The sequence below is a fragment of the Tympanuchus pallidicinctus genome, unplaced genomic scaffold, assembly GCF_026119805.1.
Source record: "Tympanuchus pallidicinctus isolate F22 unplaced genomic scaffold, pur_lepc_1.0 scaffold1, whole genome shotgun sequence".
Classification (NCBI taxonomy): Eukaryota; Metazoa; Chordata; class Aves; order Galliformes; family Phasianidae; genus Tympanuchus; species Tympanuchus pallidicinctus.
Genome location: NW_026294618.1, coordinates 5,635,435 through 5,652,186, shown reverse-complemented (window position 1 = coordinate 5,652,186; position 16,752 = coordinate 5,635,435). Strand labels below are relative to the sequence as shown.

Genomic DNA, 16,752 nt, shown 5'->3' with positions numbered 1-16,752 from the left:
AGTGCTCTTGGGCAGAGTCTCAACCCCACTGCCTGCCCGCTGGCCTGGGGAAGAAGCTGGAATTGTCCCTGCCACAGCTTCTGGGCAGGGCAGCAGGACCTGGGGGCTCTGCTGGCCCCATGGTGGCATCAGCCTCGTTGTTTTCCCCTCTCTGTGTCATCATACAGGTTGTTGCAGGGACCCACGTCAGCGTAACCACCAGCATTGTGGTGTTTGAAAAAGCCACCTTTCTCTACCTGCTTTTGCACTTTATTCCATTCTTTTGCTTCCTTTTGTCTCCCTGGACTCCTCTCGGACAACTCACCCCTCAATTATTTTTCCATTATTATCCCAGCTCTGCTACATCTGGACCCAAATTCTGCACTTCTGGGGCAAAGTTGGCCCAAAGCACTGCTACAGCAGGATTATCCCAATGAGGGCTGTCACGTCCCTCCCTCCCCCACGGTTATGTCTCATTCCCAGCAGTGCTTTCCTGCCCAGCTTTATCTTTAGCCTTGACTCCTTCAACACAGCACCTGCAGTTTCTCTCTGTACGTGCACACCGCAGCAAAACAGCACCATTATTACGCTGCCCTTGAGTTGTTTTTCACCCTCCCCCTGCTCCCCACCAGCTTCCATGGCCAGACCCAAGGGATTGAGGTCTCCTTGTCCCCAAGCCACAAAATCGCCACCTTTCCGCGTCTGTACGGAAGGAGAAAGCCGGGATGGGCCGGGCCCTCTGCCCAGAGCCCTCCCCGTAAGCACAGCCCGGCCCCCGCCCGCCCTTCGGACCGCCTTTGCTTCCTCCAGCATTGAGTGCCTTCCTGAGCGAGATGCTGCCGGCCGCCGCTCGCGGTGCGCACCGACCAGCGCGGCGCAGGGCTCGCTGTAAGCGCTGCCACCCGTCCGCATCGTCCTCGGCGAGGTACGGGGGCTGGCAACGAAAACAGGATCGCACCTGTGTGACATCGGGGCTGGGAGCTGAGAGCCGGGATCGGGCGCCGGGAGTGGCAGAGGGGGCTAAAGGACAGGACACAAGGGATAAAGGACACGGGGTGACCTAGGGGATAAGAGACAGGATACCGGGGCGACACAGGGGTTGGGGCTTCGGACACCGAGGTGACCCCGGCGTAACAGCAGGGCTGGGGATTCAGGCAGGCGCTGTGGTGACACGGGCTGGGGCTTTAGACACCGGGGTGAGACGGGGATGAGGCTGGGGCTGAGGGTTCAGCACGAGGGAGGCAGTGGGAGGGAGGAGCCGGGCGCAGGGGTGCTCTGGAGCTGGACATGGCCGCTGCCGGTCCCCTCCCCGCGGTGTCATTCAGGCCAGTGCCGGCCGGGAGGAGCTGCGGGTGAGTCAGGCAGGAAGCCCGTTTGCATCACGAGCGGGGCTGTTTTCCAGTCGCTGCTCTCCGGAGCTCTGCTCCTTTTGCCTTTTTCCCCTACAGAGCCATGGAAAATGAAGCCAACTCCCCGTCCTCCAGCTTGGCGGCTTTGGTCTCACCCTCCACGACCCCCTTCAAGGAGGAATTGCTGTGCCCCATCTGCTACGAACCCTTCCGGGAGGCGGTGACGCTGTGCTGCGGTCACAACTTCTGCAAAGGCTGCATCAGTCGCTCCTGGGAGCACCGGCACCACGCCTGCCCCGTCTGCAAGGAAACCTCCTCCTTTGATGACCTCCGCATCAACCACACGCTCAACAACCTGGTGGAGATGATCCTCCGAGAGGAAGGGTGGAGACAGGGTCGTCCTGCAGCCCTCTGCCCCCTGCACCACGAGGAAGCCAATCTGTTCTGCCTGGATGACAAGGAGCTGGTGTGCTTCGCCTGCCAGGGCTCCAAACAGCACGAAGGGCACAAGATGAGGCCGGTGCAGGAGACAGCAATGGATTTCAGGGTGAGGGAACGATTCTTGGGGGTTGATTGCACGGAGAGAGGCATCGCTCTGCATATTAGGGTGCAGGCTGCTCGTGCCAGATTACGAGAGTGGGTGCAACCCTACAGCATCATTGCTGATGCTCTCCCCGCCTTAATCATCAACTCAACCCCAAAAGCCTGCGGGAAAGGGAAGCGTGGCGAAGCTCCCGTGGGTTGGGAGGGGTTTGGAGAGCTGCCACCAAGCTGGATCTGGCTGTGCCGGTTATTGCCGCAGCGCCTCCGGGTTGGGAGCAGGGAGCTTTGGGCTGAGTTAGCGCAGCATGGCTACTCCTGGCCTTGAGGAGATGGGGAGGGGATGTGGGAGAGGTGGCCTCAAACACAGCCCTGAGCACGGCCCTGAGCACGGCCCTGAGCCAGAGCCAGGCACTGTGCCAGGACGCAGCCGCTGTGACTCAGCCTATGGGGATGCGCCAGATTTCCAAATGCGCGGGGCAAAGGGCGCCGAGCGAGATGCAACTTGGCTGTGTTCAAAAAAAGAAAGAAAAAAAATAGCAGGGAGGATTCGCCATGGAACAAAACCTCTGCCTTGCTGTTTAGGGTCGAGGTGCGGGTAGGCAGTGCTGGGCTGCAGGAGGGGAAGGAATGGATGGAGCAAAGATCCTGCTTAACCGCATCCTGCCGGGGTTGGGGCTCTTGTCTTTCTGCATTTGAAACCTGGGGATGTAGGCTTGCGATGGTCCTGAGGGCGTCTCCCCCCTGCAGGCCAAGCTGAAGAACATGGAGACCTCCCTGCAGGACAAGGTGAAGGATTTTGGGGCTGTGCATCGCTCCTACGAGTCCATCTCCAAACACAACAAGGTGCGTGGCTGCTGCCAGTGGGGTGGCAGCCTGGTGGTCCCTTCTATGGGGGTGGCAATGAGCCCAGTCCCCACATATATGCACACACATGGCACGTGCACGCACTTGCATGCACATGGGTGCACACACACCTCAAGACAGGAACGCAGCTGACTCCAGAGTGGGAGGGTGATGCATGTGGGAGGAAAGTCTCAGATGGAGCTCAGGGCTTCATCTCCACTTTCCCTGATATGGGAGGGCAGCTTGGTCCCACTGAGACCTCGGCAAGGGCCAGAGCTGGAGGAGCAATTTGGGAAGCGGAAGGGATTGCAGGGGTGCTGGGCACAAGGAGCTACCTTAACATCCTTAACTGGGCAGGTGGAAGCCAAGCGGCTGGAGGAGCAGATCAAGAGGGAATTTGAGAAGCTGCACGAGTTCCTGCGGGATGAGGAGAAGGCGCTGCTGTCGCAGCTGCAGGAGGAAAAGCAGCACAAACACAGCCTCATTGAGAGCAAGATGAAGCAGCTGGCGGAGAGCAGCCAGGCGGTGCGCAGCGAAGCCCGACAGCTCCAGGCTGACCTCCAGGAGGATGACTATACCTTCCTCAAGGTAAAGTCCTGATGGGGTCCCCATGGCTCAGCCACGCGGGGCACAGCAGCACCGGGCTTGGGGTGTTGGTAATTCTTAGGAGCAGAGTTTGATGCCTGCTGTCTCCTTCTCTTTCAGACCCACAAGAACCGTAAGCGCAGGTGAGTCCTGGGATCAGCCGTGTTCTCTGTCTGGTGGGACCAGACAGGTCCCCATATCATAGAATCTTAGACCCGTGGAGTTTGGGAAAGACCTCTTCATTAACTCTTCCCCACCATACCCACTGACTGTATCCCTCAGTGCCACATCTCCACGGTTCTGGAACACCTCCAGGGAGGGTGATCCCACCACCTCCCTGTTCCAATAACCCAATGTCCCTGCTGGTGGGGGGATTTGAGGTAGCCCCCTCCCTGGGATGAGAGCAAAGTGGGAGCCCTGGAGCTGGAACAGGACCTCCTGCTCTGCTCACACAAAGGGAAGACAGCCTGGTAGGAGATGTGGGGTGCTGCTATGGAAGACCCTGCAGAAAAGGGTGCCAGCAGCCCCATCCTATCCCTGTTCTCATTTCCTGCCCTAGGATTGCCTGCACGGCTGAGGAGCCAGAGGCTGTGCCTTTGGGGATGCTCATCGATTCTGCCAAGTACCTGGGCTCACTGCAGTACAACGTGTGGAAGAAGATGCTGAACATCATCACTGTCGGTGAGGAAATGGGAAGGGAGTGTGGTCCAAGGATGAGATCAGTCCCTGCTCTGGGCAGGCTGGGGGAATGCTACTGAGGGCATGGAGCATCCATGTTTTCAACACATCCATGTGTTCAAGAGTTGTGGGGTGCTCTGGGGTGCTTGCACTCAAAAAAAGGCAGCCCCAAAGGATGCATTCTTCCATGCATGGGTGGGTTTGTGCCTTTGGTTGCCACCAGAAAGGAGATTATGGGTAAGTTGCCTGCTTGCAGGACTCATCCATAATGCTCATTCCTTAGACAAGCTGGGCTCAGCCCTCCTAATGCAGAGATTCATAGAATCATGAAGGTTGGAAGGAACTCTAAGATCCTCTAGTCCAACCATCGATCCACCCCCACTGTACCCACTCATGGTATCAAGAAGGTTGGGAAACAACTCCAAGATCATCAGGTCCATCCCCACCATGTCTAATCCTAGAATCACCACATCATTCAGGTTGGAAAAACCCTCTGAGATCTCCAAGTCCAACCCCAGCCCACCCCACCGTGCCCACTGCCCTCGTCCCTCAGTGCCACATCCCCACGGCTCTGGAACACCTCCAGGGACGGTGACCCCACCACCTCCCTGGGCAGCTGTGCATCACTGCTCTTTCAGAGAATTTTTTCCTAATGTTCAACCTGAACCTCCCCTGGCACAACTCGAGGCCCTTACCCCTCACACTAATACACATCCGCTCTCCAGTCCCCTTCAGCTTCAACCCCAACTCGGCAGCAGGATGGCTCTCGGTGTCTGAAGACCTGACCAGCGTCACCAACGGGAGCTACAGGCTGCTGGTGGAGAACCCCGAGCGCTTCACCTCGGCCCCCTGCATCCTGGGTTCCCGTGGATTCTCCACAGGCTTCCATACTTGGGAAGTACACCTGGGTGGCATCACGAACTGGAGGGTCGGGGTGGCCCAGCTGCGTGGCGGCATCCATTGGACCTTCCACCATGACGCGCGTTCCGGGTTCTGGTATATCTATCGCCTTCCTGGGATGAACAGCAAGATGTGCCAGGCGTCCAACATGGCTCGCTCGGAGGTGGCACTGGGGGACCTGGTGCGTATCCGCGTCGAGCTGGACTGCGACGAAGGCGAGCTCTCCTTCTACAACGCCGACTGCAAGACGCACATCTTCACCTTCCATGAGAAGTTTGGAGGCACTGTCTTCCCCTATTTCTACGTCGGGGGCACACCAGTGGGTGCAACACCTGAGGCGCTGCGCATCTGTCCCCTCCGCGTCCGCATCCATGAGGATGTCCCTGTGTAGGGCTGCTGTCCCGCGTCACCTCCACCCTGGGGTTCCCCAGGTGCTCTTTTAGAGTCAACTTCCCTCAGAAAAAAAAAGAAGATGACAGAAAAAGAGAATTTATGTGTGTTACCTCTTTTTTTTTTTTTAATTATCTTTAATAAACAGCTATTCTGGTATTCTGGTGTCACAGTTTCTCATCGTCTGTGCCCACATACCTCCGCCTCCATCCCGTTTCTCTCCGTTACAGACCAAAGTGAGCTCATCCCTTCTCATCCCCTTTTTAAGGGGTTTCCCATAAATCCCCACCTCTGGGATGGCAATGTGCAGTGTGTACTCAGAGGTGGAATGGAGAGGACAAAAACTCCCCCAGCACAATGCCACCAATCACAGAATTGCAAGGTTGGAAACGACCTGCAAGATCATCTTGTCCAACCACCCTCCCATTCCTATCAGTACCACAAGCTACTAAACCATATCTACTATCATATCTGCTAACCAACTACGGGGGGACAGCAGCCTCCCATTGTCCCCGAGTCCCCACCAAGCATCCTGCACCAACAGCCCCAAAGCAAAACCCCAAGTGGGTTTTGATTCGCATTATAACCCCTTTTCTCCTGTAAGTCCCTGCACGGTGCCAAGGACACCCAGGTGTCCCCAAACCCTGGGATGCGGTGCTCCAGGCACAGCCTGGCAGGATGATGACATTAACAGGCTGTTTCCATGGTTTCTCACCATTCGCAGAGGATGCTCCTTAAGAACCAGCACTGCTGGCAGAAAAACAAAAGGAGATGTTGAGGGGGGGGACAACCCGGGGGTCCTCCGCCTCGTGACGTTGGCTGACGTGGTCCATCTCCAGCCCTGATACAGGGAACAGAGGGAGATCAGCATCAGCATCCTGCTGTGCTGTTCTGCCCACCACCTTCCAGCTGGAAATCTGGGCATCCCACGGCCCGTTTGGGCACAGCAAAGCATCCTTTGGAAGTAAGAAGCAGCAAAGCTGCTGAGCAGGATGCAATGTTTCTCTTTGTCAGGCCCAAGGGGAACGTTTTCCTGCAGTGTCTGGCATAAAAATGGCAATAACGAGTGAAACGAAGCATCTCTTCTGATGACAAAAGTGAAGCATTTTGACTTTTTCTGGACAATTTGTTGGGGAAAAAAAAAAAACAACCAACATTGTTTGCAGAAAACAATATGAATGAATGGCTTGGCTCCTTAAGATGGCAAATTTTTTTGTGTAATAAAGGATGCTGTTTCTTCCCCAGCACTGAATCTCATTCCCAGAGAGGCAGAGAAACGGCTTTAAGGCAGCAATGCCTCCCAGGGGCTGAGCATTTGCTCTCACACCCAGAGCTGGAAGATCCATTGGGGAACACGGGTGCTGTGTGGGAACCCCTTTGTGGCTCTTCCACCCTGAGCTGCTGCCTGGTGAACAGCTTAGCTCAAGCCTTCCTCCTCGTGGCACTATGGGCTCTCGTTCTCTTGTTGATCCTCATGATTTCCACCTTATTTTGGCTGTGGGTGCTCCCCAGCCGATGCTGCCTGGCGCATCCAGGGATGGAGCGACATTTCAGGCGATATTTCGGGGAAGCAGGCAACTCTCCCATTGGCTCACAGCCGGGAGGTGATGTCATTTCTGACCAATCCAGGGGAGGGCGGTGTTTTTTTCTCTGCTTCCCCCCCTCCCCCCCCCCCCTCCTTCTGCATCCCCCTCAGCCCTGGGGCTGGGCACGGAGGATGCGATGATGGAGACCTCCTCTTTTTTGGAGAATGAGCCCTGTACGTATCCCCAGCACTGGGGGACCCCTCCTTGGGAGGAGCTGCAATGGGCACGAGGCAGTGGGAGGGGGTTGGGAGGAGGCCGGGGAATGGGACTGAAGAGCCAAAACTGAGCGTGGTGCAAAGACTGTGCTTTGGGAGGGTTCAAATCCATGGGTCCAAAGATGCGATGCTGAAAGCTGAAGGGAGAAGTACTGGGAGGGCGATCCAATGGGGTGATGCTGAGCCTCCCCGGGCATTTTTGGAAAGGGCTTGGGGTAAAACAGCAGAAATACCTTGACTCCATCCTCACGGTCATAGAATCGTAGTGTCATGAAGATAGGAAAAGACTTCCAAGTCCAGCTGTTGACTCATCCCCACCATGCCCTCTAACAACATCCCTAAGTAGAACATAGAATCACTGGGGTTGAAAAGAGTCAAGTCCAACCATCAACCTATTCCTGAGGCCCCAGGAAGCTGCTGTGGAAGCACAATAACAGCCATCCCCAGAGGGCTTTTGGGGTGCAAGATGATGGCCCTGAGCTGGGCGGTCACCAAGCCCCCACCCCTGTGCTGCTCCTTTGGGGCTGTGGGGATAGGATGTGCCTCCAGGAACGGGTTTGTGCCATGAGCACACGCCTGCAGGGAGCTCAAAGGAGCCTTTGAGCAGAGCCCCCCCAACGGGTGCCACGTGCTCACCCAGTGCCAGCCACAGCAGGGACGGTCTTACTGCCACAATGGCTGTTTGTCTGCTGCTGATTGCTGCGTTTGGTTGTTTGTCCTCCCCTTGCTCCTTTATGTGCTCCCCACCCTCGGTGATTCTTCTCCCGCTCCAGAGTTTGGACCCCACTAAAACCCCAATTCTATCTCCACCAGCCCTACCCTATGAGCACCCCACACCTCTCCCCTCTGCCTGTTCTCCTCTTGTCCAGCTCTATCTTGGTGGAGGAGTTTGGCCATCTCATCCTATCCATGCTGGGGGCATGCTATGCCCAAAAAGATCCTTCACCCACTGGATAAATGGATGGACAAACCTTGGGACAAACGTCCCAAGCTCTGCCATGCTGCGGTGTCTCTTGTGCAATGTCACCCCATTTTTAGTTGGGTCACTCTGCCCATCCCATGCTTGGGCCTGGATGCCGCCCTATATTCATTTTCCAGGGGGAAAACACCTCCCCACAGCTGAACGCCCATTTGCGTAATGGAGGAGAGCAGTGCCTAAATATACCCACACAGTCCCCTGGAGGTGTCGGGATGTGATCTCCATCAGACACAGCTGTCAGTGAGAAATAGGCCAGGGTGAAGAGAACAGGGGAAGGAGATTCAGCTTAGGGGGAGTGCATGGACCTGAGTGATGTCCCAGCTCTGGATCCACTTGCCCCAGGGGACATCACACCAAAACTTGGCATCTCAAAGCCTCCATTGAGGCTATCTTGGCAGAAGTGGTCCTCAAGTGGTTTTGGGGTCGCACCACCTTGGGACACGTCCTGGCCCTGGGAGAATACTGAGGGGTGATGGGGCCATGCCACCACTTGAAATCCACAAAGGTTGGTCCGTGCACATGGCACAATTCACCCCCATTTGGGGTCTCTGGGAGGAGCGCAGGGCTCCCACAAGCAGAGAGGTCCCCTTGTCACTCTGTCCGTCCCCATTTTGTCCCACTGGGACAGGGAATGACATCCACCCACTGTGCCCAAACCCCCCCCAGCCCACACGGGGACCCCCGTTGGGTGACAGCAACATCACCAGCATTGCTCACACAGAAAAAAAATCGCATTAGGGGGCATTTTTGCCACCCAGCCTCCTTACCTTGCTTCCATTATTTTTTTCACCATTTTTTTCATTTTTTTATTTTCAATTCTTTTTCTATTTTTTTTTTTTTTCAGTCCCCCCTTCTTTTTTTTTTTCTTTTTCTTTTTTTTTTTTTTTTTTTTTCCCCATCCCCGATCCCTGAAAATAGCTGCCGGGCTGTGACATCACCGTGCTGCTCCCGGGTTCGCACAGATCGGATCCAATCAGAGCCGCTGAACGCTGCTCCAATCCCCGGCCGGGGAGGTGATGTCATAGGGCGATGGGCCCCCCCCGGGGGGGGGAGGCTCAGTGCAGACCCCCGCGCCCACGTTAAAGAGCCTGGAGAGCACGGGGAGGCAGCGCAGGCACCGACAGTGTGGTGAGTGCAGCAGGCGGATGGATGGATGGATGCCTGGGGGGGGAGTCTGATGGATGGGGGGGTTGTTTTATTCGGGAGGGGGTCAGATGGATGTATGGAGTTGGATATGGGTCTGGGGGGTCCGATGGATGCATTGCTTTAGATAGAGGCAGGGGGAGGGAGGGGTCTTATGGATGGGGTGTGTTTTGTGGATGAGGAGGTGAAATGGATGTGGGGAGCAGGACGGAGGTATGGGTTTGGGTGTGTGTGTGGGATTGGATAGATGGGTGTGGGGTTGGATGGATACACTGCTTTGGATGGACACAGGGGGTAGGATACATGTACTGGTGTTGCATGGATGGACGGACTGACAGACGGATGGACGGATGGATGGATGGATGGATGGACAGACAGATGGAGTCAGGTGGGAGGACAGGGTTGGATGGATGGATGGAGTCAGATACATGTATTGGGACTGGATGGATGGATGGAGCTGGATGGATGTATGGAGTTGAATGGATAGAGTCGGACAGATGGATGGGGCTGGATATGTATATGGATGGAGTCAGATGGATGGATGTGGTTGAATATATGCATTGGGATTGGGTGGATGCATGGAGTTGGATGAATGGATGGAGTTGGATGGATGTGGTCAGATGGATGGATTGGATGGATGGATGGATGGATGGATGGATGGATGGATGGATGGATGGATGGATGGATGGGGGTTGGACATCGGATGTACTGCTTTGGATGAATGTTGCTCTGGATAGATGTACAGCTTTGGATGGGTGTATTGAGGGGTTAGTTTCTGGAAATAAATGCCTTGAAAAGTTTGGGGAGGGTCGTGGAAGAGGGGGGGTTTGATCATTTCCACACTTGCACCCTCACTTCAGCAGGCTCAGCATCCCCAGTGAGGCAAACCCCCTCCAGCCACACAGCAAGAAGCAGCCCCCCCCCCAGTCCTTACAGCCTGGAACCCCCCTGCCCCACACCCTTTTTTTCCTTTTAATCCCAAGGCTTTTCCCATGCTCCCCGCTCCCCCGGCACAGTCATGCCTGGATGGGGCTCTGCAGCATCCATCCAGCCTCACCCCCACCCTGCAGCCCCCAGCTGTGCCCAGATGTGCCCAGAGGCATCCAGAGGGCAATAGTAACTGAATTATTGATGATGGCAGGAAGCTGGCAGAGGTGACCTGCAGCAGGGCTCCAGCCACACCCAGCTCCTCTGGGAATGGGGGAATCCTCTGAGTGCCCCAATGGCTGCTTGATCCAGCTGGCATCATGCACAGGGATGGACCTCAGCCTCCTCCCTGGGATCTGATAGGCGATGGCTGAATTTTATCTTCCCGATAGATAAAATTGGAAGATAAAATAAACTGGAAGATAACATTCAGGTCTAGAAAATGGATTTCTAGAGCCCAAATGCAACCGTGTTCCCAATAAAAGCCCAGGCAAAATGAAGACTTGGGGGAAAAATGGGAGGCTTGTAGGCAGGAGCATGGCAAATTCTCTCCTCCAGGCTGTCATATTTCCAGGCACAGCCTTGTGTGAGCACATCAGAGCATCCCTGCCCCACCTTGGCACCGTGCTGGGCAGCAGCTGCTCAAAGCCAAACTCTATGGGAAGGCAACGGGGAAAGCCCTCAGAAGGGTTACACACCTGTGGGTAACCCCACATCGGAGCAGTCCTGGCTCCAAGGGTTACCAGAAAGAGGGGATGATCTGCAGTCAATGTGCTCCTGCAGGCTGTCACCACACCATTCCAGTTTTTCCCCCGCAGCAGCATTGCCAAGCAGCAGTCAGGTTGATTACAAAATTTAAAGAGAGTATTGTGTAGGATCCCAGTGGGATGGGAGGGGTCGAGACTTTCTGGGATAATACAGGATGAGAAGGATCAGGGCGTCTGCAGGGAGGTTGCTGGAAATCCATAGATATGAGCTCCCATTTTGTAGAAGGATGCATAAGGGCGTGGGGTATGGCAGAGCCCCAGCTCGTGCACCAGCAGAGGCTGTGCATAAGGGTTGCACTTGTTTGTGATGGGCTGTGGGTGGGTGGGTGCATGCTGGTCACGGCACAGTCACGCATAGGCACACGTGTGGTTGTGCAAAGATGGGGCAGTGTGGAGCAGGGAGGGACTATGCATGCTCAAAGCACTGTGCTGGCTGCTGCCATCAGTGTGTGTCCATCACATCACAGCCCCTGTGCTTACTATGCTGGTGTTCACACGCCACATCACACCAGCAGATACCCATTCCAACAGCATGAGACCATCACAGCAAACCTGTGTGTGTCCATCATTTGAGTGTTCCTCAGTTCATACCACTCCACCACTGGGTGTCCAGCATATCTGACCAGTGTGTCCCTACCCCGTCTCACCAGGATGTGCCCATCCCATCTCACCAATGCGTGCTCAGTCCACGTTACCAGTATGTTCCAGTCCCATCTCATATGGAGCTGCCCATCCCACCTCACCAGTGTGTGCTCATCCCATCCCATCACCGTATGTCCATCCAATCTCACCAAGATGTGCGCATCCCACCTTATCAGGGTGTGCTAATCCCACCTCTCCAGCATGCACCAATCCTATCTTACCACGATGTACCCACCCCATCTCACCAGTACGTGCCCATTTGATCTCACCAGTACGTGCCCAACTCAGAACCCAGGCTGTACATGCGCCGCGGTATCAGTGTGCAGCTGTCCCAGGGTGAGAGGACAGGGAAGGGTGATGTTCCCCAGCTCTGGATCCCTCGCACTGATCCTGCCTCTTTCCATCTCCAGGCCCCAGAATTGTTGCTGCTGCAGACACTCAAGGATTGCCAAGCCATGACTCTAGCCGGTATGTCGTGGGGCCATGTGTGGGAACAAGGGACAACGTGGCTCTGTGTACCCAATCCAGACATCCACTCCATTTTGGAGCATCCCCTGAGCCCCTCATCTGAGCAGGGCCTCATGCAGACCACCCAGAAATGGTCCTGCCCTGGATTAATTCCCGCCCTGGGGTGCTGATGGCATCCCAGAAGTGCCAGGCAAGGGGTCACATGCGTGGTTAAAGCAGGGACAGATGCTTCCTGTGTTGAGAAAAGAATCCCATCACTGAGTGCCTCGGTTTCCCCATTGCACAATGTGTTTACATGCCTTGTTTATCCCTCCTGCATCAGCCTGTTGGCAACATCTGTGCAAACTCCAATGCCAGCCACCATCCCCATCCCAGGCAAATGGCAAAGCTCCCACATCCTGACCCCACTCCCACCATCTCTCCCCAGCTTACAAAGAGAAGATGAAGGAGCTGCCTCTCGTCTCCCTCTTCTGTTCCTGCTTCCTCTCAGACCCCCTGAACAAACCAGCATACACGTATGAAGGTAGGACCCAATGGGTAGGCTGGGCTCCCTGCTCTAGCTCACAGGATAGAGGGTGGAAATAAGGGGTGCATTTGGGGTATGGGTCTTGCTTGAAAACCATGGAGAGATGGGAAGGTGGTGACATTTAGAGTGCTTATCCAAAGATAAAGAATCATTTGGGGCCAAAGGGATACCGTCCAATCTCTCTTGCATAGACACAGACGTCTTTCACTGGAGCATCAAGTCCCCATCCAATCCAACTTTGAACCCTTCAAGTAATGGGAAACCCACAACTTTTCTGGTACACATGGACCAGTGCCTCACCAGCCTCCCTATTTCCAATCTAAATTTACCCTATTTCTAATTAAAGCCATTGCACCTTGTCCTGTCACTACAGGCAAAAAGGCTACATCTTCCTCATAAGCCCCCTTTGGGTACTGGAAAGCTGCTATCAGGTCTCCCTGGAGCCTTCTTTTCTCGAGACTGAGCAGCCCTAGTTCTCTCAACCCCTCTTCATAGAAGAGATGCTCCATGTTTCTGGTCATTTTTGTGGCCCTCCTCTGGCCTGGCTCCAACACTGGCAGTCCATTTCATCCACCAGCTTCCCCAAGTTTTTCCCCAGCAGGGCTGCTCTCAGTCCATTCATCACGCATGGCATGGCAGGCAGAGTGTGGGATGTGCCAATGCTGGAGGTCACACCAAGTCCCTCTTCCAGCAGACACGGTAGACCTCACCTGGTGTGTCATCTCCGACATGGAAGTCATCGAACTCAACAAGCGGACCTCGGGGCAATCTTTCGAGGTCATCCTGAAGCCCCCATCATTCGATGGCATTCCTGAGTTCAATGCCTCACTGCCCCGGCGGCGTGACCCATCTCTGGAGGAGATCCAGAAGAAGCTAGAGGCAGCAGAGGAGAGGAGGAAGGTAGGCACAAGGGGTCTTCCTCAGCAGCGCAGCATAGGGATGTGCCATGGGGACCCACAGCCTTGCACTTGGGATTCTCACTCCCATGGCACTGCCCACTCTGGGGCCATCACTTAGTTTGGAGGGGACATTTTCAGCTGGGATGGGAAGGAACCTATGGTCCCTGTGGTCCACATGGCCATGGTTTTGTCTGCACAGTACCAAGAGGCCGAGCTGTTGAAGCACCTGGCAGAGAAGCGGGAACACGAGCGGGAGGTCATCCAGAAGGCCATTGAGGAGAACAACAACTTCATCAAAATGGCCAAGGAGAAGCTGGCGCAGAAGATGGAGTCCAACAAAGAGAACCGCGAGGCCCATTTAGCAGCCATGCTGGAGCGCTTGCAGGAGAAGGTGAGGGCCTGGCGAGGATGGAGGGGGGATGCACAGGGACAGGAGGGTGCCACAGGACCAGATCAGGTTGGATGGGGCCCTGGGCAGCCTGATCTACTGGTTGGCAGCCCTGCCCATGAAAAGAAGTTGGAACTAGATGATCATTAAGGTCCGCTCCAATATAAGCCATTCTTTGGTTCTACGACCCCACGTTGGAGAGCAGGGGTGGGATACATGGCTCTTGGAGTGACACTAACCCCTGGGGGCACCACCAATGGGGGGCCTCTTCTTCTACTCCAGTGCCACGTCCCACCCGGGGTGGGGGGGTCACGCATGGGGGCACTGTGAGCCCGATGTACTGGTGGGAGCTGGAGGGGCCATGCCGCCACGTCGGAGGTGCTCCCACCCTGCCGGTGTGAGCAGACACCTCCTCTCTCTCCCCGAAGCAGGTCTGCTCCCAACCTCCGCACGGAAGGTCCCACCCTCACCACCTCCAGCTCCCTCCAAACCATTCCTTCTGCACGGAGCTCACCCAGTGCCCTTCTCCAAGCTCCTCAGCCAGCCTTGGGTCAGAGGCAGAGAGCACGAGATAATGGCGGACAATCCGAGCTCGCCCCATCTCCTCGGGGTTCCCGCTCCATCTTGTCTGGTGGACGTCTACCTCCTAGATAGAGGGCAAGGACAATCGTTCTGTCTGTCCCTGAGTGCCTCCACCGTCCTTAAAACACCCTGGGGGAGGAGAGGACGCTGTTGACCCACCGGTGTCCCCGCGGGGACGAACCTCGTGCCTTCGAAACCCCTGCGAAGCCGCCGTCCCGAAGTCGGGCGATCTAACGCGTCCCTCCTTCCCTCCCACCTCCCCACAGGACAAACATGCGGAAGAAGTGAGGAAAAACAAGGAGCTCAAGGAAGAGGCCTCCAGGTAAAGAGGCGATGTTTGGACTGACAGCTCCGGGAGGTGTTGGAGGCTGCCGCAGCACCGGGCCGGCCGGCGGAAAGGGACGTCCCTCTGCTTTTGTTGTTTGTGAATGTACAGAGTTGACCAGTGAAGCCATCCTAGTCGTTTTGGGGAGGGTGGGGAGGGAGGCGAGCGGATGGGGTGGGCTTCGAGGCGACCATTTCCATGGGGTCCATCAGCGCCGCCCGCCCAGGAGGTCGGAAGGATCCAGTCTGGGGCCGGAGAGGTGGGGATGGAGTGGGTGGGGAGGGAAAGGGGGAATGTGCATTGTGTGTGACTTTCGTTTGGTGCTGGGCAGGCAAGAGCCCCTCCAGCAGTGATTCTCCTCTGTCCCACCCCAGTGGGGCAATGGCATCTCTCAGTGACCCTCCTCTCTCCATCCCGCCTCATCTTCAAGGCCTGGATTTGGAACTTACAGCCCCACAGACCTCACGGCACTGTTTTGAGGAGGGGGCGAGGAGAGCCCTCACTGGAGGGAGTCCAAAGGCTTTACTTGGCTGCAGGATGATCCTTTCCAAGGGTGAATTTGGAAAACCCCATGACTTCCCAAAGAGCTGCTGGATTTTGTAAGAGATCTCCCAAGGCTCATCTTCTCGGGCACTCTTGGATGAAATCCCCTTTCAGAGTCAGCAGCTTAAATGGGTGTTAGAATAGCGAGTGTTGGAGCAGGAGAGGGAAACTGGGCAAGGTTGTGGAAACTGTGATGGAACAAAAAAAAAAAAACAAAAAAACAAGAGGCAAAGAGGACCAGCAGTGGCATAGGCTGCCCAGAGAAGCTATGGGTGCCTCTCCACTGGAGGCATTCAAGGCCAGGTTGGAAGGAGCCCAGGGCAACCTGATTTGGTGGGTGGCAGCACTGCCCATGGCAGAAGGTTGGAACTAGATGATCTTTAAGGTCCCCTCCAACCTAAGCCATGCTATGATTCTATGACCCCACGCTGGGAAGCAGGGATGGGATACACCCAATGCAGCCTGACCCGGGCACCTCTAACCCTGCTCCAAACCAAGGTCTCAGTCTCCTCTATGGCCAGATAAGGTTCTCCTAGCACTGATTCAGATCCAGGGGGAGCCACGTCTTTTCTCATGCCATGAGATTCTTGCCTGGATCCTGGGGTCGAGGTGGGGCCAGCCTTGAGCCATGAGGGGCTGTCAAAAATGGGAGTGTGGGAGAAGGCAGTGTGCGAAGGAGATGGAGGGGGCTGTTCTAGCTGTGGCACGAGCTGTCCTTTTTTTGTATACAACAATTGTAAATAAACTGCCTTGGCATTTCTTTTGTTTTCTCATGACCTGTGCAGTGTGTGGTGTGTGTGCATTGTCTTCTTTTGGGTTAGGGTAAAATTTAGAACCAGTTTACCAAAGGAACCAAGCGTTCTTTCCTTCAGAGCCAAGGATGTCCTGGCCCTGGAAAGCCTTGCAAGATGGGCGCCAACCAAGGAGTAGGTGCTCCCATGGCTGTGAGATTCAGTGCCAGCATTAATGCAAATCCCAGAGGGAATCCAGACCTCCCTATGGAAGCAGGGTTGTGGTGCTCAGTACTCATCACGCTCATCCTCTGTGGGAGAGGAGCAGGGGGCAACAAAAAAGCCTGTTAAAAGGGAAGAAGAGCCTCAGGCAAAAGGAGTGGGCAAGATGCATAGCTCTTGTACATCAGCACGATTCTTGAGGCTGATCACCAGCAGATTTGTAGGAGCTGTGTAAACCCACAGCAAAAATCACTCTTTGTTTAGTGCATCTTATTTTAATAAAAATTTTAAAAGAAAAGAAACTAGAGAAGAAGAGAAGATATTGCTCCACCCAAGGACTCTACGTCATAGACCACAACAGCATGTGCCAAGAGGAGCCTGAAGGGATGGAAAAATCATGACACGATGGAAAGAGGAACCCGTGCTGGGCTGAGAACGGAGACACTGAGGGAGCTCCTGCCATGGGGACATAGAAAGGCCCCAGAATCTTTGGGGAGAGCAGTGGGGACATGGGGAGCAGAGCCAGGAGACCACAACTTGTG

At 55.3% G+C, this 16,752-nt stretch overlaps 2 protein-coding genes across 7 annotated transcripts; both read left to right on the top strand.

The window, feature by feature from the left end:
• The first annotated feature begins 712 nt into the window (after positions 1 to 712).
• On the top strand, positions 713 to 5,426 carry TRIM35 (tripartite motif containing 35). Of its 2 annotated transcripts, none has more exons than XM_052692433.1 (7): positions 713 to 904; positions 1,428 to 1,875; positions 2,583 to 2,714; positions 3,072 to 3,302; positions 3,420 to 3,442; positions 3,859 to 3,980; positions 4,703 to 5,426. In XM_052692433.1, the coding sequence occupies exons 1-7, from the start codon at positions 813 to 815 to the stop codon at positions 5,266 to 5,268; spliced, it is 1,614 nt and encodes a 537-aa protein (XP_052548393.1). In that variant the 5' UTR covers positions 713 to 812; the 3' UTR covers positions 5,269 to 5,426. The 2 variants fall into 2 exon arrangements, with proteins under 2 accessions (XP_052548393.1, XP_052548404.1); XM_052692444.1 differs by having other exon boundaries at positions 727 to 904; positions 2,619 to 2,714.
• A 3,630-nt stretch (positions 5,427 to 9,056) lies between these two features.
• Positions 9,057 to 15,481, top strand: STMN4 (stathmin 4). 5 transcript variants are annotated; one of them, XM_052693626.1, is made up of 6 exons: positions 9,057 to 9,175; positions 11,937 to 11,994; positions 12,422 to 12,517; positions 13,215 to 13,420; positions 13,619 to 13,810; positions 14,239 to 14,644. In XM_052693626.1, the coding sequence occupies exons 2-6, from the start codon at positions 11,982 to 11,984 to the stop codon at positions 14,380 to 14,382; spliced, it is 651 nt and encodes a 216-aa protein (XP_052549586.1). In that variant the 5' UTR covers positions 9,057 to 9,175; positions 11,937 to 11,981; the 3' UTR covers positions 14,383 to 14,644. The 5 variants fall into 5 exon arrangements, with proteins under 5 accessions (XP_052549586.1, XP_052549576.1, XP_052549605.1 ...); XM_052693616.1 differs by having other exon boundaries at positions 13,212 to 13,420; XM_052693645.1 differs by lacking the exon at positions 14,239 to 14,644 and adding an exon at positions 14,656 to 15,481 and having other exon boundaries at positions 9,058 to 9,175.
• Positions 15,482 to 16,752: the final 1,271 nt, after the last annotated feature.